Source organism: Centruroides vittatus, unplaced genomic scaffold (genome assembly GCF_030686945.1).
Source record: "Centruroides vittatus isolate TY-2023 unplaced genomic scaffold, ASM3068694v2 contig_3254, whole genome shotgun sequence".
In the NCBI taxonomy this organism is placed as follows: Eukaryota; Metazoa; Arthropoda; class Arachnida; order Scorpiones; family Buthidae; genus Centruroides; species Centruroides vittatus.
In genome coordinates, this window is record NW_027122087.1 from 334,773 (window position 1) to 360,281 (window position 25,509).

The window sequence follows — 25,509 nt, forward strand, 5'->3', positions numbered from 1 at the left end:
ACAACAATAGCAATTTGAATATGTTAACTTGAAAATTTAAAAATGTTTGTACTAAATACACATATTTTGTCATCTATTTAATATAGCAATATACACTATACATAGGTATAATACTTATATATGTGTTTAGAGTCGTTTCCCTAATACATTTCCATATAAAAATTGAAATAGGAGATAGGATTTTAAATGTAGCTCTATTATTTTCATTCGAGTTATAAAAACAAAATTATTTTTTTAGAAAAATTTCTCATTAAATTTTCACTTGAATAAATTTTTAATACGTTAATGGAGTTCAAATATTTATTGGTTTGCGATATTTATATGTTATAAACTTAATAGGCATTAAAGAATAGAGCGTTTAGATTTTAACGTTCATTCGACGGCCTTTTTGAAGTATATTTAGAATCATGCAAATAGAATACACGCAACGAGTGAAGTAAATGTGTTTTAGTTAATATATATCACGTAAAATTTTAACTTTGTAATTTTTAAATATGTACAGTACAACTCATTCGAATCAAGAATTTTAGTTTTATAGTTTTGTAAAAAAAAAAAAAAAAAAAATGCTGCTTAATTTATAAATAGAAACAATTTATGCAAGTAAATATTCTGTTCATTTCAATTACTCTCGTTATAATCTTTATTATGCTAAATAAAGCCAGGTATACCGGTACGTGTACGTAGTCTTAAGAGTGATCTAATAAAGATATTTCATTGTTACTACTTTAGCTATAATTTTAAGCTAATAACCTATAGCATTTACAAGTTACTAGTTATATACCTAATAATATTTTAAAATAATTTTATTTAATTATAGATCCTTTAAACTGTAGAACACGTGTATTCATTTATGCAAGATAATTTTAAAGCTTAGAAGAACGTAGTAAGTTGTAGGCAATATGTAACATATTAAACCACAATTTACGTTAAACAATATTCATAGAATAGTCCTACTAAAGTACAGTGGCGTGCCGTCATTGGAAGCGATGGAAGCGCCACTTCCACCTTCCAATGACCTTCCCTTGTATTTTATAAAATATAAATTTTCATATTTTAACGTACTTTGAATTAATTAAAATTAATATTTTATTATAACTGCATTATGTAACTTTTACAAATTTCTATACATGTGAAAAAAAAAACGATAAGATTGCTATTGTATATTCGAATAATTCAGTGGCGGAAGGAATGTCGAAACCGGGTCAGTTTCTAATCAGCCAGATTATATAGGCATTCAAATGCGGTTTACAGTGCACCAACCTCACCCGGTTTAGCTGGTAGAAGCAACACACGCATAAAGAGTCCGACTTTATATCCCGGACCGGTTCTGAGCTGTTAGCCGCCTGCCTGTCAACTTCCAAGCAGCCAGATTATAGGCATTGGCGCATGCGCTTTACAGAGCACCAACGTCACGGTTTAGCTGGTAGAAGCAACACACGCGTAAAGAGTCCGACTTTATATCCCGGAGCGGTTGTGGGCTGTTAGCCGCCTGCTAGATATTCGGCCACCCTCGCCCGATTATGTGAATCACGAGCAGACTAGATCAACGGCGGGCAACCCCCGGCCCGCGGGCCAGCTACGGCTTGCGAAAAGTTTCTATCCGGCCCGCGAGATCTTTAATAGATTATTAAATTGGAAAAATAACTAATTAATAGTTATTTTTCCAATTCTTTGTAATTTTCGAAAACGATAAGAGAAATAAATGTAGTAATTAACTTTTTATTTATTTATTTCATATTTGCAGACTAAAAAAATTACGAGTCACAAGAAGGCGTCAATTGACTACTACGGCCCGCGGAAAAAACGTAAAATTTATTCTGGCCCATGTTATAAAAACGGTTGCTCACCCTAGACTAGATTTATAACTTAACCCAACCGATAGGAGTTTACTGACATGTTTTTATGATAGTTCTGTATAGTTGACAGGAGTTTTAAAAAAATCCATTAAAATATTTGATATATTTATTCTGCGTTTATTCTGCTCTCCCATCTTATATTACTTACGAATTTCAATGTTAAACCGGTGATATTACGATTATAGTATGTCCCATCTGTAAGGGAATGCAGAAAAAACGTGTACAATTCTTGCATAATGTTAAAAAATTAACTGTTACTTTGGCAGCATCATTTACAACCAAATTTAATGAATGAGACGTACAAGGTACAAAAAAAGCTCTAAAATTTATTTTCTTTAAATTTACGATTTATATATCCGTTGTCATAAAAATGTGTCTTTCCAATGTTTTCCCAAAACTACAGATATTCAAGTACAAAGTAACTGGTTTCGACTTATTTCTACTAAGAAGTAGTTAAATAATTAAGAAATTAGGGAATGGGGACATAAATAAAACCCTGCTGAAAGAGCCAGAATTTTACTTAAACAAAAGCTCAACCGAACCAATCACTAGCTCAGTACAGTGGGGAACTGATTTCCGTGTACACCTGGTATTAAAACGAATTAGTTAGAAAACAAATGACTATTAACTTTAACATATTTAGATTTTTACAGCTATGGTGAGAAACGTTTAAAATTTACAACAGCCCTGTGGCGTCCTTTGAGATATACTAATGACGCGACAAAAGAGGCATTTGACATTGACCGGTATTGGTCGGCACCCTCGGGATTTGGCAACCTGGTGCATGCACGCGCCGCACACCTACCAGGACCAGTAGCGTAGCGAGGGGGGTGCAAGGGGGTGTATCATGCTCCGGGCGCCACTCGCAGAGGGGTGCCCAAACGGTCTCCAAGACAAACTATACGTGTTTCTGGAAGGGGAGGGGGCGCCCAAATGGTCTTTAAGACAAACTATATGTTTCTGGAAGGGGGAGGAGGCGCCAATAAAGTGTCGTACCTCGGGCGCCAGTTATGTTCGCTACGCCACTGACCAGGACGTCTCTGATTCCATTCATTAGCCACTCGTAGGGAGCTATTTCACTAAGCGGATTGTTTTAAGATTTAAAAAGTAAAGAATATTTTGTTATTTTTATGTACGTTTCTTCACAAAGTTATATTTAATTATAAGTTTCATTAAAAGTATATTCATACAATTGAAGAATTTTTTGTACTAGGTATGTATATTCGTCACACATTTTGTTTTACCAAGTAAGTTTTTCTGATAATTTTAATTTTAGCCCTTATATCGTGGCTAGTGATTCAAAAATTTATTTTAAAAAAGTTTTGGCTCAAGACCATATAATGAAAAAGAAAACATTATTAAAAGAGAAAGACCAATGCCTAAATTAAATATAAATACGTCAACAAAAAATTTCGACATTTTGACGATAAAATTTATGACGAATGACGATTCTTTCGTAAAATTGAAGCAATTTGGATATCAAAATAGAATAGAATTTAACATTGGTAGACAATATAAAATAAATATTGAAAATTATAACGAGATAATTAGGATTAATAGGTATATCTAAATTAATAGATGTTATATGTTTTTTCTCAAAGCAAGAATTGGCATTTAGAGGGCATAGAAAATTTATTGAATCTAATAACGGAGGTAATTATATTGAACTTTCTTATTTATTAAGTACGTCAGATAATCTATTGAAAATACATTTAAAGAAGTATACGGTTTTTACTGGCTTATCGAACAAACGAATACGAACGGGCCCTGACGCGCAATTAATTGATTGCCCCTGAAAGTCGGCTTCTTACAGAAACACAGCTTCCCTATCATCAAATGTCACGGCACGCCACTGGATCTTAGTGCCCACAGGGCGAAAAGAGTTTTAAAAAATCCTCATCGAGAGTTCGGCTATATCCGGAATGAACCACTCAAGAAAAATTTCAGAGATTATCTGCCTGGATTCGATCCTATTATGAGGTCGTAATCGCTTTGGCATTTTGCAATAGTTGGCCACCATTTTAAGATTAGACGTAATCTGGCATTAGTAACTAATCCACCAAATTCGGGCAATTACTGTACTAATCTCGGCAAACATGGCGGAAGATTTGTGTTACTTTGCAGAGTACGTGTATATGTTGTTTTAATTCTTTAATGCCCACGCGTTAAACAATTGATATGTTTAAGGTGTAACTAGGATAGTAATTGTAACTAGTTATCTTTGTAAGCCTGGCCGAACCTATAATGAGCTTGAAAAAGACCCTCCTTATACTCTATGGGCAATAAAGGGAGTCTGTTTTTACGCTACATTTTTACACGAAGAGACTGTTATGCCGTGAAATGTTAAAATTATTTGTATCTGAAAAATATGTAAAAATTAAAAACACGTTTTTCCCCTCTCAAAAAATATATCCCTTAATATGATAAACAATTTGGCAAACCTATTATGAGTTCGGCCAGGCTTACAACGGGGAGAGCGGGTGGTGAAAACGGGCCCGATACATCCAGACGGAGCACTCCCTGAAAAATTAGACTCATCAAGATCAGTCCCGGGTACCCTAGAGCAGTAGACTGACATCGTAACCTCTCGGCCATCCGGCCGTCGAAACTTTTAATATTATGATATATAAATAAAATGTATTGCAATATATAAAAAATAATTTTTTAATTTTATTTTTAAAAAATCAACAGAATATTTATGATCTGGATGTCATTGACTTTTTTAGAACTTTTTATTATTTCTTCGTTTGAATTTTGTTCGGGCACGATTGTTTTGGGACCGCATTTTTTGAATATGCAAATATTAGAGCCATGTTGTATTAGAGCGAGTTTTTCTTTAAACATTTTTATATTCCAATCGTAAACTCTGTCAAATTGGTTACCATTCCGTTCAAAGGCACTTTGTAAAAGCTCTTTCAGGTACTGGTAATCAGGTTTATCTTCGAAACTTAATCCACGACAGTATTTCATGTAGGTTGCAATTTCTTTCGGGTGGTTCTTACATAATTCTTCGATTGAATAAACTTTCTTTAAGTGAGCAATCTCTTCGTACTTCTGTTGTTTAGTAGTTTTTTTCACTCTCTCCCAAGGAAGAGAACCTGTCAGAAAGTAGATGATGACGTATCCGAGAGATTCTATGTCATCTCTTCGACTTTGTTCTATTCCTTCGTGAGTATTAATGCTGACATATTTCACAGTACCTGTTAATCCTTTGCCATCTTCGTACAGTATATGCCTCTTTGTATGAGGATCGATGTATTTCTTGGCTAAACCAAAATCAATCATGTAAACAGTTTTAGTTTTTCTTTCCCAACCCATAAGAAAATTTGCCGGTTTGATGTCTCGATGAATATAATCTTTACTGTGTAAATATTCGATTCTATTAAGCATGTCTACCGCCAGCATTAATGTCGTTTTTAGCGTGAATTGGCGACCGCAATATTCGAATAACTCTTCCAAACTTGGACCCAATAAGTCGATTATCAAAAAATTGTAATTTCGATCTGTTTCATAACAAATTAATTTCGGAAATCCGTTTGTTTCTTTGATAGCATCGTAGACTTGCTTTTCATTTTGCAATTTTGGTCGCATCGTGTTGATATCCTCCACTTTTATGGCTACGTCTTCGCCCGTAATTCTATCACTGGCTTCAATTACTTGACCGAACGAACCGCGACCGATTTTTCTTTTTATCTGATAAAAACGTTCGATGTCCATAATCGTTTTATTTTTTCAACATACACGGCCAGTGAATTTCTGTGAAACAATGGACCCGTCTATTAATTTCAATTGTTTTCAATATACCGTATTATCATTCAAGATCCATTATTACAACAAAAATTACCGAAATTAAACGAAACAATTTAATTCAATATTTAAATCAAAAAGTCTCTTGAATTGTACTATGAATTAATAAATATCTTTCCGAAATGAATTCAAGAGTTCCAGTAGGGAGAATTGAAGAGCCGCCTTATCTGTCTTTCGGCCAAAATATTCTAACCAAAGTGCTCTCTCCCAAATTATCCGAATTGAAAGCATCAGCGAGTTGAGCCACCGGCTGCACATTCTTCTTTTCCGTGGAATCTTCGGTCATCAGACAAGCCTCGGAAGCAGGGGCGGACTGGCCACGTGGAAAATGTGGAAAATTCCACATGGGCCGTAAACAATTTGGGCCGTTTTTCTAAATATGTATGTACTGTACATAATATACTGTTTTGTTCGATTTTATTTTTAAAAAATTTCGTTTTTTATTTTCTCGTTAAGTAAGATAAATTTCAATTTTTAGGTGTAATATAGATATATGTGTAGGCCTTTATCGTTTTACCCGGCCCTACCCGAGTCCGAAGTTAAATTAATCCAGCCGACCCGAGTCCAACACTACATTGGCCCGACTCGGCCCAAATACAAAGCATCCTAGGAAAAAAATAATAAAAACTGACAAAATTAGTCATTTGTTTACGTGTGAGGACCCGAACGGGGGTCGACTAAAAGGGACGAAATTGGAGCTTTCCATTGTTTAATGGAAGTTTTTTCTGTGTATTTAAAACAATGGAAAAGAACGAATTCGACGCGACGAGAGAGGAATCAAGTTCTGTCGCGACGATGACCTCACCCGCGCCCTCCATCGGGTTTCGAATTGGCACCAGGTGACAATGAGAGCCCAATGGAAAGGCGATTTGGGGGAGAAAGATTATAAAATCGTCGTTTCAAGGACATTCGGAGTTCTTGGTCTTTGGTTCAGAGTGCTCCGCTACTGGATTCTTGCTAAGGTTTAACAACGAAATCCGGATCGACACTTCGAATTTGTCTTCGACCTCTGCTCCCGACGAGTTGCGCTCAGGTACAGTATCTTTTACAAATTTCTATGTGAAAAAAACGATAAGATTGCTATTGTATATTCGAATGTCAGTGGCGGAATGGAAGCGCTTACGAGACAGCTTTCAAGGCGAGAATAACTGAATGGTGTAAAGCAGCCAGAGGGCATTGGCGCATGCGCTTTACAGAGCACCAACCTCAGTCGGTTTAGCTGGTGAAAGCTACACACGTGTAGCTTCCAACGACCCTTAGCCACTGGGTAGGGAGCTATCTGACTGAGTGAATTGTTTAAGATTTAAAAAGTAAGGAGTATTCAATGTTATTTTTATGTACGTTTCTTTGCAAAGTTATATTTAATTATAATTTTCTTTTAATTATACTGTAATTATATTAACAGATTTTCAGACTAAAATCTTTAGAATTTTTGTCACTTTTAGATATTAATAATTTTAATATTATGAAAAATAATTTTTTCAAGCGTGTTTTAATTCTATAAATTAAGTAAATTTTATGAAAAATTTTTTGATTTATCTAAATTACGTAGCGATTCGCAATATTTATATTCGTGGCCGGACTATATTAACAAGTAACTCTTAGACATAAAACATATAATTAATGTCGATTCCGAACAAAGACGTACTAAAAGAATAATATGATTTAATATCATTTATTTTTATGGTACCATCTACCAGTGCCTCTGTTGAGCGCAGTTTTTCGACCACGAAGGGAATTCATACATTGGCCAGGAACACTCGGTCGGAGGAAAAATTGTGGTCGCTAGCGTTGCTTTCGATAGAAAAAGAGCTTTTAAATACGTCGATGGAGTCGACGACCAGCGACTTTTATGATAAAGTAATTAACGACTTGGCGGAAAAAATCGCCGAATAGAGTTAGTTTATAAAAAATTAATAAAACAAGTTTTTCTGTTATTGTTTGTATCGTATCAATTTGTATCATGTATGTATTATTTGTATTTTAGAACTAAAATACATAAATTGTTTATTTTTATCATTTCCAGTATTTTTTTAAAACTTTTACGGAAATGTGAAGTACCGGACGGGTCTGACCCGTCACGAAAGACGCGAAAAAACGAATAATTTAGAGAAAAATGTATTAGTTTAAAAAAACATAGGTAAAAGTCGTTTGTAGTCGGACACCCATTGTTTATATCAAACTGCCAGGTAGAAACCATAAATCGCGGAAGGAAGTCCTCCTATGATCGGTGGAAGGTCGAATTCGTCTTCGATTTTGACTTTTCTCGCGCTCCAGGTAAGAGTCTCGTTACGTTTAGTAACGAGGGACCAACCACTCGGGAAGCGTGATTCAGGGGGAACGACCAATTGAAATGGATGAAAGAAAGAACGGAGATTGATATAATCTCCGACAATCGAGGACACCTGACACTCGGTTAACGTTCTGAATAACCAAAACGTCGTGTGTAAATGCGCAAAAAAAAAAAAAAAAAAAAAAACAATTTCTCGTCTATTGTGCCAACCTGTAACCTGTGCCACTCCGGACTTACTCGACGAAGTCTCCCCTTGCCTTACAGACTTGTCGACGCCACTGTCCCGGGGCCACCTTCGATCGACCATCGAAGAACCACATCGATGCCCAGGACGTCCGAACAGTTGATTGTCCTAAAGCAAACAATTTCGTACATAGTGTATGTTTATTTATGTTAAAATAAACGGTTTTTGTCAGATACTTGTCGTCTTTGTCTCTTCCGCCACCACGCACAGTACGAATGGACCCTAGACCATTACTGACGCGCAATTAACCGATTGCCCCTGGAAGTCGGCTTTTTACAGAAACACAGCTTCCCTATCATCACATGTTACGGCACGCCACTGCTAAAGTATTTATTTTAGCGTTGTAACTATAATATTATATTTTATATTGTTACTCAAAATCTAGCATATTTATTATGTATTATTTTAATAAATAATTGAATATTGGATATATAATAATTGATATTTGTTTAAAAATATATTTTTAAATTTGGCAAATACAATTACAATTGATTTTTAAAAATATTTTTTACACAATAGAGTAAAAAATAAGGTAATTTTTGAATAAAATAATATGTAGACTAGTTGAAATAGTTAAAACTTTCCTAGAATATTACATTTTAAACGGTATAAATCAACCCTATGCACTTAAAAATTGGTTGATTATTTAAAATTTTGATTGATATTTGGCTCATTTCTTTCCCAATATTTACTTCTTACAGCAAACCGTATATTACATTTGGAGCGAACAATATGACTGTGGCCTGTATTGTTCGCTCGTGTCAAATCACAAAAGGCGTCTTTTCGCTCTCGATTTGAACGAGGTAACAAATTTTCTTCCTTCAATATACAATAATATCCTACCTGGTATAGAACTTTATCGAATAAAAATTTAATAATAATCTATATTAGGAAAATCGAAGAATATATATGAATTATCCCTCTCTCAGATAAGCGCGTAAGATTGCCACCGAAAGAACTGAAATAGCTCACGAAAGAAACAGAGATAAATATAATAGTTAACACCAAACTCCAAACTTCAAAGTAGGAGATCAAATACTACTACAAACTGTCTTCCATCCCGACCAAGGAAAACTTGCTCCAAAGTATCATGGACCTTTCACCATATTAAAGATAGTATCTCCTTGTAACGTAGAAATAGACAGACCTGTCAAATCATTAAATAAACTAGTTAAGTAACGCTACATCAGCGTGTAGTCGGAACGAAGCTGCTCGCACCTTTATTTTGTAGATTATGAGGAAAAAAGAAACAAAGAATCATTCGTTCTCAACGATATACATGATTTCTATTGGATCATTTAAAGGTACAAATATAAGGTCAGAATAAGCCATTAATTAATTGCTATGCTAATGTCTCATGAAATTCTGCCTATCACTATAGGCCTTGGACTTACAGATTGACTCGTTGCGATCTTTATTGTAACTCTTTAAAAATACTATGTCAGTTATTTTTTCACTGTACTCAATGTAACATAGATAAGACCGATAGCTGTTTCTTTTTTCCGTATATCTATTTTGATTTTTGGAAGAGTTAATCCCTGTGATTTATGTATAGTCATCGAGTATGCTAAGGTAAGGGGAAACTGTCTACGAGATGGCAATATACTGCCATCGTTCGAAGTGCGTGTTATGGGGATTATTGGAAACAGATTATCATAGATGAAAGGTCCTTGATAGCTATCGAATTCTACTAAAATAAGCAGAGGAAGAGCTGGAGGGCGAGCATTAGAAACATATATAATGTAGCGTATAGTTCCTAGTGAACCATTGACGAGACTTCCTTGCACCCATAAGTTGACTTACTTACTTACTTACTTAAATGGAGCAGTCCATCTTTCCTGACAGTTCGTCAGGAGGTTGGTACTCCAACTTTATTCACGACCTTGCTTCGCATCTTGCTTTGCAAGGGTTTAAATACATACATGCGGACGTAGCCGCTATATTATTATCCCGACATTGTTATCTAATTTATAATTTATTTGTATCCGGATAATGTTGATGAGTTCGAAAGTTCACTCATGTTAGAATGTTTGTTAAGTTTTTGAGTAGTGACAGTTTGTCTTTTCCTTGTCGAAGCTCCTATGAACTCCCCTAACATATTGTGCACAATACTCACTTCGGTATTAAGAGGATCCTTATGTCTTATTGTGTTGTTCTATGGTATTAGTGTGTATTTCTTCTTCCTCCCCGTTGTGTTTTATCGCTGTTTTCCTGTCCTCCGTTTCGTTGTATTCCATCCTTTCTCATCGTACTATTCTGTCGTTCCCATTGACATATTCTGTCGCACGTTCTCGATACTTACTTTGGTGAGGATAGGGGTTTCCCGTCTTTATCGTTGTGTGCTATCATAGTATTCTGTGATTATTCCTCCTAGTTGTTGTGTTATATCTTTCTGCTGACATTGTATTCTATCATGGAGTTTTATTGGTATTTTCCCTTCGTTGTTAACCCATAAGTTGACTCTCAGAATAATTCTGGCATTAACTGAGAGATTCAAAAACTTGGAGGGATCGAGAGAACAAGAGCTTGAGTCGCCTTTGGACGAAGGCAGGGCAATATCTGGAGTGTTTTTAGATGATATATAACATGCATGGGCAAGTGCGGCTCTTTTTGAGTTACATGCGGCTCTTGCTGAAAGTGCTATCCTTTCCGGCCTTACCATACTATCCACCACGATAGTACAGAACTGCGGCTCCCATGCATTTTGCAAAACCTACATTTCGGCTCCCACTGAACTCTTGTTTGCCCACCCCTGCTATATAAGCAAAAGGGCATCCAGTTGACTGCAAGTAGTCTTCATTGCTTTGTTTAACTTGCTCGTTTGTTGGATATAGCTCTACTGCCGTTTGGAACTGATCAAGTTCATCTCTGGATAAATAGGCTCGATTTCTTGTCGTCAGAATGTTCAGATCTGTATCAGAGAAATCACCCGAAGCTAGATATTGTAAGACATCCGTGAAGGAACTATCTGTGCTATTTTGTCTGTGTAAGATTTGCCGACTTGAAAAAGGGGGGGGGAACTTTTAATCCCGCGCCAGGATGAGCTTAAGGGAACCCGTGTATGTGGGCGATTGCGAAGGAGGCAAATGACGACAAGTGTTTACATGCGGAAAACCGTTTATTTGGACGAATACATGCTTACATCGGTTTGATGGTATCCAAATCTCAGCGATCTTCAATACGTTAGAGTTCGGCAGGTCGATTTCCAGTCCCGGGCGGACAAGAAGAGCTGTTCAGCGATGTTGACGGGTGGTGGCACACTTAACTGTTCCGCGGGACGACACAGCACACACTCGTTTAATCCTCGAAAGGCACGTCTGTCATTCGAAAAACTCTCCTCTTGACCTTGAGGTCCCAGTTTTTATACGTTTTTCCGTGTCCTGTCCACCTTGCGGATTGGTCCCTCGTCCCTTTCCTCGCTTCCCGATTGGCCCCCCCCTTTGTTTCCAAGCGCAAAACGAGACCATGTCGGGTCGCGGGAAAGGTCCGATTCGAGGTGTCTATTTGACACCCTTTTTCGACTATGCTCCAAGATTGTTGATAGAACCACAACACTTGCACTCATAATTTAATCCGTTGTTTGCAATTGATGTCATTTTGGAATTCTAACGATCACGCGATATTTTTCTATCTCTTCAATTTTTCCCTTTTTCTGAAATTGTTTTCCTATGTTTAATTTTTTCTTTGAATACTTGTGTCAACCTTATATCTCTTTATGAGTGCGTGTGCCAGAGTTCTACCTTTGGATTGAACATTAACAGGTCGTTTAACACGCGTTGACGTCATCCCGAGACTCGTTGTTTACATTTTTCGTTACGTTGTTTTGATTAAGAGTTTTTTTTCTCTCTTCTCTTATATCTAATTTTCGTTTTTTTTTCACAACAAGATTCTGCATTTTTGCGATTTCGGACCTCGTCTGGGTCCTTACATCTGTGAGAATTACTAAGTTCAATGAACTTCTCAAAAGAATCAAATACGAATGTAATGTAAAGTCCCAACAAGGTCCGTATCTTGTTAGGACATTACACTGTAAAAGAACACTCGAGTAGAGAGGAGTATCTTTAACAGGAAGAAGCTGACGAAAATCACCAAAGAAATAGATAAAGAATTCATAAAAAGGCTCATCTTTCTTGGGGTTTATCTCTCTTAATCTTCTCTCGATCATGTAAAGCATTCTTGCACCAATCATTGACATTTCATCGATGATGATGAATTTGAGCGACTTCATCTCAGTTTGGAATCTCTGCGCAGCTTCTCCATTTAGAGATCGAAATTTCGTACTAACGATAGGAAGACGAAGGAGAGAATGGATCGTAAAGCCATCAATATTGATCGCTGCTGCTCCACGTTTTAAAAAGAAGACTTGTTTAAACTTATTATTCTATAAAGATTCTTTATATTTGTTGTGTGTCCAGTTAGCGACAACATTTACCTTTCAATATTACCGTTTTAATGCTTGTCATATTTTCCGACCATCAGATGGCGCTTCTACACGTGCGTGCAGGAAGCGACTAACACTTGACTTCATGCATTCCTTGTCAACAAAATAACTCTAGAATGAGTTGTCCGATCTTAATGAAATTTTCCACGACGACTCATCATCACTTAAGTATGAATTGATTAAAATTTCAACTTTCAAAAATGATCCGTTTTTGTAGAACTGGATATAGGTGTTTTTCTTCCGTATGGATCATTTTTGAGAGTTGAAATTTTAATCAGTTCATCCGTGAGCGATGATGAGTCGTCCCAGAAAATTTCATCAAGATCTGACAACTCATTCTAGAGTTATTTTGTTGACAAGGAATGCACGAAGTCAAGTATTAGTCGTCACTACGTTCCGACAATTAACTGATATTGTAAATGTAGATAAAATTATACCGTATTATAACCCTAACCAACTTTAAAGTTCAAGCCGATAAATTGTATAACACCCAACCCAACCTCCCTGATGCTCCATGATATCGCCTTTCCAGAAGGGGGCATTTAACATATTTTAAACTTTGTATATATTTTTGTATATTTTTCTGTAATTTACTTTGTTAATCTCGTCCCTTTTAGAATGAGGTTGACAACACCAATAAAGAATAAAGCAGAGTTCGAGTGAGGACCCGAAAGTGAACGGACGTGCTTTTATGGTCTCTAATTTTCTTTTGTCTCGCTCACCCTAAACTCGACCTCACGACTACGACTGCAAAATAATACGACATATATATAATTCTTTTCATTAGCCATTGTCTTTGCCCTTGTCGTGCTTCCGTTTATCAATCCTTTTCTTCAATTAGTGTTTTGAAATGTTGGTGTTAAGTTCATTCGCCTTTCTAATTCGAGTAATGAATTGAAAAAACTGACAAAACAAACCTTCTAGACGTAACAATTTAATTAGGCTATATACAGTACAGTACAAAATAACAATTTCGCGTATTAACAGTCGTAACTTTCTAAGAAGAATAAACGGATAAAATTAACATAACGTTAGCATAACAAAATAAATATTTGTTCACAACTGTAGGTGTAAAGTGAACTTAAAGAGCAGGCGCGAAGGGGTTGGTTTTCGGAGATTTGGGGAGCGCAATAATAAGAGGGCTTGTAGGGCTATCCTTTTTGATTCTTTTCTTCAAACAGTTGGTTAATTGGTAGATATATTAGGACAAAATTAACACATTACTTATGTATTTAATATTTTATATTAAAGCAATATCTTTGTATAAAATAATATAATCCTTTACGTTTAAAGATGTGAAAGTTTCTTAACAATGAAGTGGCATGATAACACGAGAGCTGAGGAGAGAGAGATAAAAGGATAGCAATTTTTTATGCAGCGAGGGGCAAAATCGATGCCAGCTCAGCCAGTGTTACAGAGAGAGAGAGAGAGAGAGAGAGAGAGAGAGAGAGAGATCATTGTTTAGTTTAATAAATTAGAGGAGTAAATATAAACGTTAGGATAAACTTTGTCCACTACAAATAAATTTGACAGAAAATATCGCCGTACACGTTTGATAGAAAATGGTAACATTTATTTGTTCACAAATAATGCATATGATTCAAAATTTATTATCAAGCGCAAATACAAGATAACTTTTTAGTGTAACAATTTATAATAAAAACTTTTCTACATGCGTTATTATTTTTAGCACTATCTGCATTATGCATTATCAGTAGCGGCGATTCCCAACCGGGGATATGTGCACCCCCAGGGGTACGTGCTTGATGGCTTAGGGTACGAGAGAAAGAATTAATAACGGCGGATGTACTGTACTTTAAGAATATTCGAATTTTGCGTTAAGATCTTCGGTGACACGATGTTTAGTTTTAAATAGAAATATAATTATATTTTTATTATATGCCAAGGGATACGTAAGTCAAAAAAGGTTGGGAACCGCTGATCTGTAGAATGCACTTTCTATTCATGACATAAGTTTTGAGTTTATTGGAAACAAAATTGGAAAGTATAAAACAGAGAGAGGCTCTTCATCGTTTTCAACGAAAAATGCTTGAAAAACATTCTGCTCCTGATCAAATACTGTATGTCAAAGTTTGAATGACTTATTTATAAAGTTATTCTATATCATCAGAATTTTTTTAACTTCGTTTTACTAAAAATAACAATAATTAATCAATACTTTTAATCAGAATGCAATAAATTTGCATATTTATATGAGAATTATTATTATTATTATGTTGGGTTAAGTGAGATATACTCGGTTAACACCGGTGGCTGTGTACTATGCCGGACCAAAGTCAAGGCATAGTAACCAAAACAGAAATTAAAGGAAGTGTATCAGTGTGTGTGTCTGTATTCAGGAATTTTCTCACAATATGACATGTATTCAATATAGTGGCCTTCTGTAGAGTGATATATGTGTTTCTATTCAATTCTAATGTGCCTAGGCTTTTGTGTAGTGTGTGTGGTATGACACCTGTAGAGGAGAGAACACAGGTACAATAAGCACCCTATCCATCCTCCACAGATGCCTTATTTCCTGGGCGAGTTCTGTGTACTTGCTAATTTTTTCAGTGCATGCGTTTTGTATATTGTGAGTGTTTGGAATGGATATGTCTATAATGTATGTGATTTTATTGTGTTTGTCAATGAGTGTGATGTCTGGTCTGTTGTGGTAAATTGTTTTATCTGTGATTATGGCTCTGTCGTAGTACATTTTGTGCGTGTTGTTTTCCAATACTGTCTGTGGAATGTATTTGTAGTATGGTTCATGGATGTCTACTAATTTGTGTTTCTTTGCAAGCTCTTGGTGTATTATATTTGCTACTTGGTTATGTCTGTGTAAATAATCTGTCTGTGCCAAGAGCTTGCAACCAGAGGTGATGTGTTGTATAGTTTCTGGCATGATGTGACATTTTCTGCATGTGTCATTTGTGAGTGTTGCATCTTTGAGTATGTGTTTTCTGTAGTTTTTAGTATTTATGACCTGATCCTGTATGGCAATCATAAATCCTTCCGTCTCCCCAAAGAGGCATCCCTGAGCTAACCAGCTGTTTGACGCAGTTTTGTCAACAAAATCCTGGGCCAGATCATAAGGATGCCTGCCATGGAGTGCCTTTCGAGCCCACGATTGCTTAATGGTGTCTATGCTTTTTATATGTTGCGTTGTGTCCATATGATGTGAGTGTAAGTTTAATGGTGTGTTATTTGAGTCTGCTAGAGTTACTGCTTTATGTAATTGTGATGTTTCTTGTTTTTTGTAGAAAAACTCTCGCAGTGACTGTATTTGTTTGTAGTGAAGGTTAACTATGTCAATCAGGCCACGTCCGCCATCTTTACGTGGAAGGGTTAATCTTTCTGTGGCAGATTTAGGATGATGTTGTTTATGCTTAGTAAGTGTAGTTCTTGTTTTCCTTTGGAGTTGCTCGAGATCTGTGTGAGTCCAATGTATAACTCCAAAAGAATATGTGAGTACTGGGATGACATATGTGTTTATTGCTTTAACTGTGTGTTTTGCATTTAACTGTGTTCTGAGAATAGCATTTAACCTACTTTGGTATTCTTTAATCAATCTTTGCTTTATTTGTGCATGTTCTGTTAGTTTGGCCTGTTGGAATCCTAAATACTTGTAGAGCTCACCCTCTTCCATGGATTCAATAATGTCTCCATTTCCAAGTGCAAAATCTTCTTTCTTCAGGATTCCTTTTTCTATGTGAAGTGTTTTGCATTTATCTAGGCCAAATTTCATTTGTATGTCCTTGGTGTATGAATGTGTGATTTGTAGGAGTTGATGAAGTTGTTTTTGTGTGGATGCATAAAGTTTTATGTCATCCATGTACATGAGATGTGACAGTGTATACTGTGTTGTTTTTTCGTGTCTGATATTGTAACCATATTGCGTGTTGTTTAACATGTTGGATAATGGATTCAGGGCTAGGCAGAACCAGAGAGGACTCAAGGAATCTCCTTGAAAAATTCCTCGCCTAATAAAAATTTGGTTTGTTTGTATGGAAGTGTTATGGGCCCTGAGATGTAGTGTTGTTCTCCAGTGCTGCATAGTGTTTTGAAAGAATGCAATGAGTGATGGATGTATTTTGTACATGTGTAGGATATGTAGCAGCCAACTGTGTGGAACACTGTCGAATGCTTTTCTGTAGTCTATATATGCCATGTGTATGTTTCTGTGTTGTCTGTGTGCTTGCCGTAGAATGACTGAATCTATGAGTAACTGTTCTTTGCATCCCCTGTGGTTTCTACGGCAACCTTTTTGTTGTTCTGTTAGAATGTCGTGTTCTTCAACATGTTTGTATATTTTGTTTGCAATACAGGATGTCAATAATTTGTAGAGTGTTGGAAGACATGTAATTGGTCTGTATTGTGTGGGGTCTGTGGTATTGTTGTTTTTAGGTTTCATGTAGGTGATGCCCTGAGTAAGAAAATTTGGCATGTCTTGTGGATTGATGATGATGTGTGTTAGATGTTTAGCTAGTTCCTGGTGCAGTGATGTAAACTTTTTGTACCAGAAATTGTGAATGTTGTCTACACCAGGTGTCTTCCAGTTGTGTGTTCTGTTAACAGTGTATTGGAAATCATGTATGTTTATTTCAACACAGGGCATAGTTGGTATGTTGTGCAAGTTTCTGTTCTCCTCCTCGATCCAGCCTGCATCAGCATTGTGCGTGACAGCACTGGACCAAAGAGAAGACCAATATGTTGTGAGTTCTTCTTCTGTTGGTGTGCCACTGTGCTGTGTATCAGTGTTTGCTTTGTTATTAATTTGTCTGTAAAAGAGTTTTTCATTGTTTGTAAATAATTTATTTTGTTGTTTTCGTAGTGTACATGTTTTGTATCGTTTGAGTCTACGTGCTTTGGCAGCAAGTTTTTGTTTTAGTGTATCAATGTATTCTGTAATGCGTGTGTTGTGATGTTCATGTTTTGTGTGTGTTTTTATTTTCTTGAAAATGTTTTTGAGCTGTTTCCTTAATTTGGGTGTTATGTTGTTTTTAGTGTATTGTGTTAGCCTGCCTAATTGCTGTCTAATGTCATTTATTTGTGTTTCTATTCTTCTCTGCCAGGCAGGCTTGTGATAGAATTGTGTTTTCTGTGTATTTGTCTGTGATTGTACTTTCAGTTCCATGGTGTGTCACTACTGTGACTGCCCCAGCATAAACTAATGTATGAATGTCTGCGAGTGTAGAAATTGAATGAATGTAGTGTGGTAGTAAGTGAGTGTTTACATAATTTAGTGTTTTTCCTACTTTCTTTGACGTGTTGATTTTTGGTATTCGTGGTCGTTGTGTGGGATCTGTACCTGTATATTTAGTGAGTGTTTCCTGAAATATAAGTGAAAGCGTATTAACTAAATCCAAGTCTATGTTATCAGTGATGGATGAGGAAGTGTCTGTAGTATCATTAGTGGTAATTGTTGTATGTGTGTTATTATCAATGCTTGTTGCTGGATTATCCTGACAGGTTACATGATCTTCATTAATGTTAGCTGTTTCTGTCTGTTGATGTATTTGATCAGCAACCTGTTGTTTGATAAGTTCAAGTGTTGTTTGTGGAATAAGGTTGTTGTGTATAATTGTTCTTTTTTGATCAACAACCCTTTGTTCGGTGACAGTGAGATGAGGATACTGTTGTGTGAATCTATGGTGTAGTTGTTGTCTGTATGCTGTCATGTTTGTTTCGAGTTTTGTGATGGTGTAATAAGTACGGATGATAAACTCGTTCATTTCTACTGTCCATTTCATCCGTTGGCGTGGTTTTCCAGCCTTTGTGGTCTGTGGATGCATTGCCACAGAAACACCAAGGCTGGGTTGGTTCCTCACATCTGTTGAGGGCATTGCAGTAGCCATGCTTGGGCCGGTGCTGCTTTCGCCACCGGTAACCAAGGGAGACTGTGACCTATTTTTCGAACGTGAGCCTCTGCCTAACCCACGAACGCGGACCTTGTTAACCCGGGCGACGTCCGATCCGGTATCACACTTTGATCTAGTTATTACCATGATGAATATCTCCACAGAATGTGGGTGTGGTCACTCTTAGCTTCATTTCTCCCCATAGACCTTACTGGCATGGGTGTCCCTACCAGGAGCTTATGCTCCAGCCTGCATTGCCCTATGGATCAGTAAAATTACTGGGCTCTCCCACCACGACCAGGTGGTGACCACGGGAGAGTTGTTGTTATTATTATTATTATTATTATATGAAAAGACAACATGTTATAGATACTGATGTTAGTAAATTAGACTGGGAAGAAGGTCTTATTTCTTGTCTAAAAGAAACGTAAATTTATATCATTTTATGTGTATATTTTTATTTTGATACAACTTTTGAAAATAAAATTCAAAAGAATCCTGATTTTTTAAAAGATAATTCTTTCTCGATACATATGCATGCGATTCTCTAGTATTTTATGCAAAGAAATGAATAAAAATTACGATTTTAATGATGTCATTTTAGTTCAGCTATTTATTTTTTAAATCCAATGATATAATTTCTGATAAAATTAGAAATAGAATTCCAACATAAGCTAATACTTTGCAAAGTTTAAAAAGATTACACGAATTAACGTAGCAATTAATTGATGACGATTAACATTTATTATATAGTTATGTTTTTTACAAAAAATTAAGTTAACATTAATAATAAAATTGATATTTATCAGAATGAATCGTATAACTTTAAAAATGATATAAATTATAATTAATTTTGAAGTTTCTTTGCATTCATTTTAAACCATTTAGATTTTCTGCATTCAAATGTCAGTTGCAAATGTATTTTAAGTATTGTAAATAATGCCAAAAGTGGAAAAATCAGTTAATTAAATCAGATGAATAGTATAAATTCTTCCAAAAATAATTTTAAGGTGATTTGTAATAAGAGTTAATAATATAGCAGCTGAAATAATAGTTTTCTTTTAAGTAACTTTTCTATTTTTATTTTTAGCAAGTAACTATCAACCATTAAAATTTAATAAATTAAGAGCAAATTCTGAAGTATAAGTTGAATATAGTCTATTTATTTATTTAAGAATTACGAGTTTTAAAATATATGTACCGGTAATCGTAATTAAAGTACCCCAATTCAACGCAATTTTATGCATCAAAGCCAGATTTTTCCGATTTATTTACTTTTTGCGTAAAAAGAATATTGCATAATTAAGGTTATGGTCCTTTATTTAAAATAAAAACAAATTTTAACGGGAGATTATCCCTATAGCTCATTTATATTCGTCTTTGTCTCCCGAATACATAATAGAAAAATTAAATTAAACTTGAAAACTTAAGTTGATTAAATATCTAGAATTGGAAGAGTAGTCTAAATACCTGATATATTTAAATAATATTGCTTAATGATTGCTAAAAATATACTGTATTGTAAATTGAATTTATTTAAACTGAAAATTTACAACTGTTCATCCAAATTAATCTAATTGCTTTCCTTCACAAAACAAATGATACTATTATTTAACATCATATTTTCGTACTATATTTTTTTTTTAAATAAAACATGTATTTGCCTTCTTAATAAATAGATAAATCATGAATTTCGTGTCATTATTCTTTTAAATAATGTCTACTAAACAACTAAATAATCACATATATAAAACTCTACTTCAGACGAAAGGGACTTGAACTTGAATCCAGTTCGTGCAATCCAAGGTTAATGCTTAGTTTCTTGTAGCGATTACTTGACTTTTACTCTTAATCGTTTTATTTATTATCTTCATATTAGAAGAAGTAAATTCTGAAATAATCTAAATATAGAAACTCAACAGGTAAATATAGTTTAATAAACTTTGACAGCTTGATATTGAGCGCGGTTTTCAAAGCCTTTATCACGAGTGAGCTGCATTTCGATATACAATATTATATTATATTATTACATTTATATTATACAAATTGTTAGAAGATAAGAGGAGATAATTCTTAAAACTTCATGCACTTTAAATGTTTTTTAGCTGATAATGAACTAAAATTTAAAATTTAATTATTCTTAACTATCAGAATTCTAAATTTTTTATGAAGTGGTTATATTAAATCTTTCAAGGTAATCTGCAGTAATGTAGTTACCCTCATTATTTTAAGCGACCTTCCAGTAAATAATCACGTTAACTTTCTATAAATTTAAATAGCTAGAAATATTTTAATTGCGATTAAGCAGGCCGTCGAGAAGGAGATTTTTCCCCAGGGCACGGAAAAATTTAAGGGCTCGTAGTGGTTCCTATAAATTAATTTTATTTTTAATAACAAAAAAAATCTTTAAGACTGCTTTGTAATAAAAAAGAAACATTCTACATATTCCATTTGTTTAAAAAAAGGCAAAAGGAGCTTTTGTAAAGGGAACCCGCTCTAACCATGGATCTCATACGATCTCTCTCGGCGGCTCTGCATCGTTAGCGTTATAAATATTAAATATAAACATAAACTGATTATTATATTTAATAATAATAATAATAATAATAATAATAATAATACCTCAGTTTATATTAAATCAATTTTTAATTAAGTTGAATTAATTATATTGTTCGTATGCCACGTCATGAAAAACAAAAAATACGCTAAAAATTTGTTATATTTTGGAAAATTTATTTTTAATTTAGACGTTTTCATATATCAATTACTACATTATGTACAGCACTGAAGACTTTTCCATCCACTTTTATTTAATTTATCTCTGTAAAAAATAAATAAATAAATTAGATTAATTTTTCTCTACAGTGAAATTTACACGTAAGTAGAATTTCTACACGGTATTTATAAACAAAAATTCTCGCGAATTAAGATTAATTATTCCATATAAACACTGTACATTAAAATCTACCTGATTTGTTTTGCGGATGCAATTTTTAACCGCGTTCTGCAGATAAATTAAAATTTAAACAGCTTATTTTTTTTAATAATTAGCATAAATAAAATTTAAGTTTAATCTGTGACGAAAATGACAAAAATTACTTCCGTGAAAAAATTCAACTAAAAGTTACCTCCAAATTAAAATTTATGAAGTAAATTCGTAAATTTTAGTGACTGAGATCGTTTGAACTTTTTCAGTTTTGTAAGCAATTTTTGATTTTTTGAATATACGTATAAAGTGTTACTTTAATTTTTACGTTTATAAATAACATTTTTAAATTTATTATTAATGAATCGGAAGAATGAATTATTTCAAAATAATACAAAATAAAATCGTGTATTTCAAGTAGTCGATTTTCAGAAATATAATGTTGTTCTTACCTGAAATTACCATAATTTTCCTCCGAGTCCGTAGCCACCATAGCCAAGACCGTATCCCAATCCATAACCTCCATAGCCGCCGAGTCCGTAACCGAGACCCAATCCATAACCTCCATAGCCGCCGAGTCCGTAACCGAGACCCAAGCCATAACCGCCATATCCGAGTCCGTAGGCTCCATAAGCTCCGTGTCCGAGTCCGTAAGCACCATAAGCGCCGAGTCCTCCGTAAGGAGCGGCTCTCTGGTTATCCAGGCTGACGGTTACTGCGGCATCTCTTCCTCCAATTCCTCCGAGGTATCCGGCCATGCTGACGGCGCACAAGGCAGCCAAAACGATAGCGGCGAACTACAAAAATATCGTCGGTATAGAAGCAAATCAAAAACTTAAATACTTATATAATTTAAATAAACTGCACTTACCATAGATTTCATGATGAATATTGCTACTTGAGAGTCAAGTAAATGAATGATCAGTACACCACGGAATTCGGTTTATATACCAAGCAATCACCTTGATATTTCGTTTTTGTTATTCAAGAGACAGTTTGCCTTTGAATTAAACTTGAAGGTTAGGTGCAGTACCAGTTTTTTAGGCCGTAGAAGTAAATGATTTTCTATATAGAACCTATGAACTAAATATAACTAAACCGGCAACTATAAAATATCTAATAAATCAAATTCCTACAGGTTCATTGATAAGAAATGATTAAGGTTATTAGAATTAATTTTCCAATATTAGATTGGTATGCTTAAAAAAAGAAGCGGCCTTGCTTTTTTTTTTACATGAAAAACTCAAATGAGATTTTAATTTTTATATAATTGAAGATGAGAACTGTTTATTAAGTTGCTAATTTAAAACAAATATTTTAAGTGTTCAGAAGAATATTTTTTTTTTACATTTAAAATTAATCTAAGCTTAAATTTATTAATAATAAGTTAAATAATGCTAACTTTTAATTATTTTCAATATAGTTAACAACATAATTATAGTTACTTGCATAAAATTAATTTTCATATAAATTATAACAGAAATCTAAATCATTGTTAATAATAATAATTCAAATATTTTTAGAAATATCTTTCTATTATATAGAAATATATGTTTTAATTTTTACTTTATCTTAAAAAATTTAATTTTTAAAATAAAAATAATAAAATTTTAAGATTTAGTCCTATATGTGATTTCTCTACCCTGGCTTGATAAATATTCTCTTTAAAGATTTAATAATACTTCCTAATTTAACTTAAGTGTTTATTTTTGAATTTTTTTTCAATAATTTTAATTTAATTGCTTTCGGTTTTTAAATCGTTACTTATTTTATTATGTTTTTCCGCAAGAGCTTTATTAATGATTTTACAATTAGAACTATAAAATCTTTGGTATTAAATAAACAAAAATATTAAATACTATAATGTAAAATAATTTTAACATTGTTTATAGACGATATTGCTTTCGCTAATATTAATTTTAGCACGATTATTATTAATTAAAACTATTTTTTGTGGGGTCCCAGAGCACTCTCAGTTGTAGAGGTCTCCCGTAAAGACTAATGCCCGTGCAATAAAAACTAAATGCTATCATTTTTTTAAATTTATATAATTATATATAATATTATAAAAGTCAGCAAAGAAATTCTTCTATATTTTACTTTATATTTACACAGTATTTATAAATATAATCTATTGTATTTTGTGTCTTAAATCATTTTTTTTTGTTTTCCTCTCTTTTTTGAATTTCATTATTATTATCATTTATGTTTTTTCTACAGAGGCCCATGGGCGCGTGCCTAAGATATCTATAAATCCGATCCTGATCAGACATTAATTAATACTTCTTTCGTTTATTAACTATTCCTAAAAGATTTTTTTATCGGAATATTCGTTGTTTTCTGCAATATACTTACTTATTCATATCATTTATAAGTGAATAAGTAGTTACATGAAAATTAAAATAAAAGAAAAAAGAATTCTGAATTGCGGTTATTTCCATTATATAAATGAAAGAATTTTTATGATAGTATATATTTTTAATATATCTTACCGGTATAATTTTTTCATAATCTATGCGAAACTGTTTTTCCATTTTAAATAATTGTTGCTTCTTTTTTTCAGTATAAACTTATAAAAGGATCTTAAAATAAAAATCTTGCATACTTACAAAAGCAAAATAATTTGAATTATTGGTTTTTTTATTAGTTTTATATTCACTGCTACTTTATATTATTATAAATTTTTAAAAATAATATCAAATAAAAAATTTGATAAAAAACCAATAACTATATTAACAATATAGTTGTATTTCTAGTGTTAAAAGGCGGTCGAACAATTTAAAAAGTATCTAATATCTCATTTTAAATTTGTAATTAATTTTGATTTTTATTTCTGTTGCTTTTTGTTGTTGAACTTTTTAAAAACAAAGAATTTCGATTTTTCTAGCAAATTAACTTTTTATAGTCTCAAAATATTTATTTTATATTAAAAAGATCATAGGCCAGAAGAAAAATAGTAGAATTTATAATGTTAAAGTATTTTGAATTTCAAATTAACATGTAAAATGAACAATAAGAATAATTAAAATTATTGATTTATTACAAATATATAAATACATTAATTCTTAAATCAATAAAATTTTTTAAATTTAATTAATTCTGTAGAGAGGAAAATTTTAAGTGTCATCAATAACTATTAATAATTTCTTTAGAAAAATTAAATTGCAGCTGAACGAATAGCAATGAAAGTAAACTCAAAAACATTAAATGGCAAAAATGAAAAACGATTGTACACAAAATGGAAATAGAACACGAATGCAGAATCGATATAAAAAATGAGTTAAACGATAGAGTATTTTTAAGACCGTTTTTATATTTTTAAAGATAAAAATAAATTATTGTTAAGAATAAAACAATAAATATGCGATAACAATCGCAAATGTCCCATCGAAAAAAAAAACAGAAAGGAAAATATTTAGGTCTAGTAGAAAGCACACTATGAACATTTATCCTTGTATTATTTAAATTATAGAGATAACTAGTTCTGTGAGAAGAATAAATTTTAATATTCTGTGATTTTGGTCTATTTGTCCTTTATTTTAATTGAAAATTGAAAAAAAAACCTGGCTTCTGATAAAGCAAGACATATAAATTGTGAAGAAAAACTTCACAGTTTTACAATCTTGAATAAAATATTGTTTGTTAAATACATGCCTAGCATTGAGTTTTAAATTTACTTTATTTTATCGCCTCTGCGCCACGTTATCTAGTATAGATGCCATATAATAACATATACAACATTATTTTTTAAAAGAAAAAGATTTATATATATTTTTATAGTCCTGTAATTAATAGATTACTTTTTAGTATACACTATTACAGTATTAATTACAACGTGCTGTTATACATTTTGAACTCCAGAATGTTTCCATGTAAAGTAGTAATGCTTTAATCTTATCAAAGCTTTTCAAGAAATCATAATTTTCTCATATTGCCAAATTTTATATTATTATATTTTGAATGGAGTGGCTTTTCTTTTTCTAATAAATACTCGAAATCTTATGTTTTATTTTGTACACTTATTACTAGTTAATTACGAGATCATAATGTTAATGCATCATTTATATCTATAACAATTTAA

At 33.3% G+C, this 25,509-nt stretch overlaps 3 protein-coding genes across 3 annotated transcripts in view; 1 reads left to right on the forward strand and 2 right to left on the reverse strand.

Moving 5' to 3' along the window:
- Positions 1-815: 815 nt before the first annotated feature.
- LOC136973633 (glycine-rich protein-like) overlaps positions 816-25,509 on the forward strand; it is a 29,373-nt gene continuing 4,679 nt past the window's right edge. The window contains exon 1 of the mRNA XM_067268372.1: positions 816-883. The gene's annotated coding sequence lies outside the window, so the exon portion shown is untranslated. The remainder of the gene's footprint in view (positions 884-25,509) is intronic.
- On the reverse strand, positions 4,533-5,573 carry LOC136973624 (casein kinase I-like). Its single transcript, XM_067268357.1, has one exon. The coding sequence runs from the start codon at positions 5,571-5,573 to the stop codon at positions 4,533-4,535; it is 1,041 nt and encodes a 346-aa protein (XP_067124458.1).
- LOC136973635 (glycine-rich protein-like) lies at positions 21,225-22,572 on the reverse strand. The gene is made up of 3 exons (XM_067268374.1): positions 22,300-22,572; positions 21,881-22,225; positions 21,225-21,323 (listed from the first exon to the last, which is right to left on the reverse strand). The coding sequence occupies exons 1-2, from the start codon at positions 22,309-22,311 to the stop codon at positions 21,887-21,889; spliced, it is 351 nt and encodes a 116-aa protein (XP_067124475.1). The 5' UTR covers positions 22,312-22,572; the 3' UTR covers positions 21,225-21,323; positions 21,881-21,886.

Coding starts and splice junctions, on each gene's coding strand:
- LOC136973624 (XM_067268357.1), bottom strand. CDS start 5,573: ATGGACATCGAACGTTTTTATCAGATAAAAAGAAAAATCGGTCGCGGT.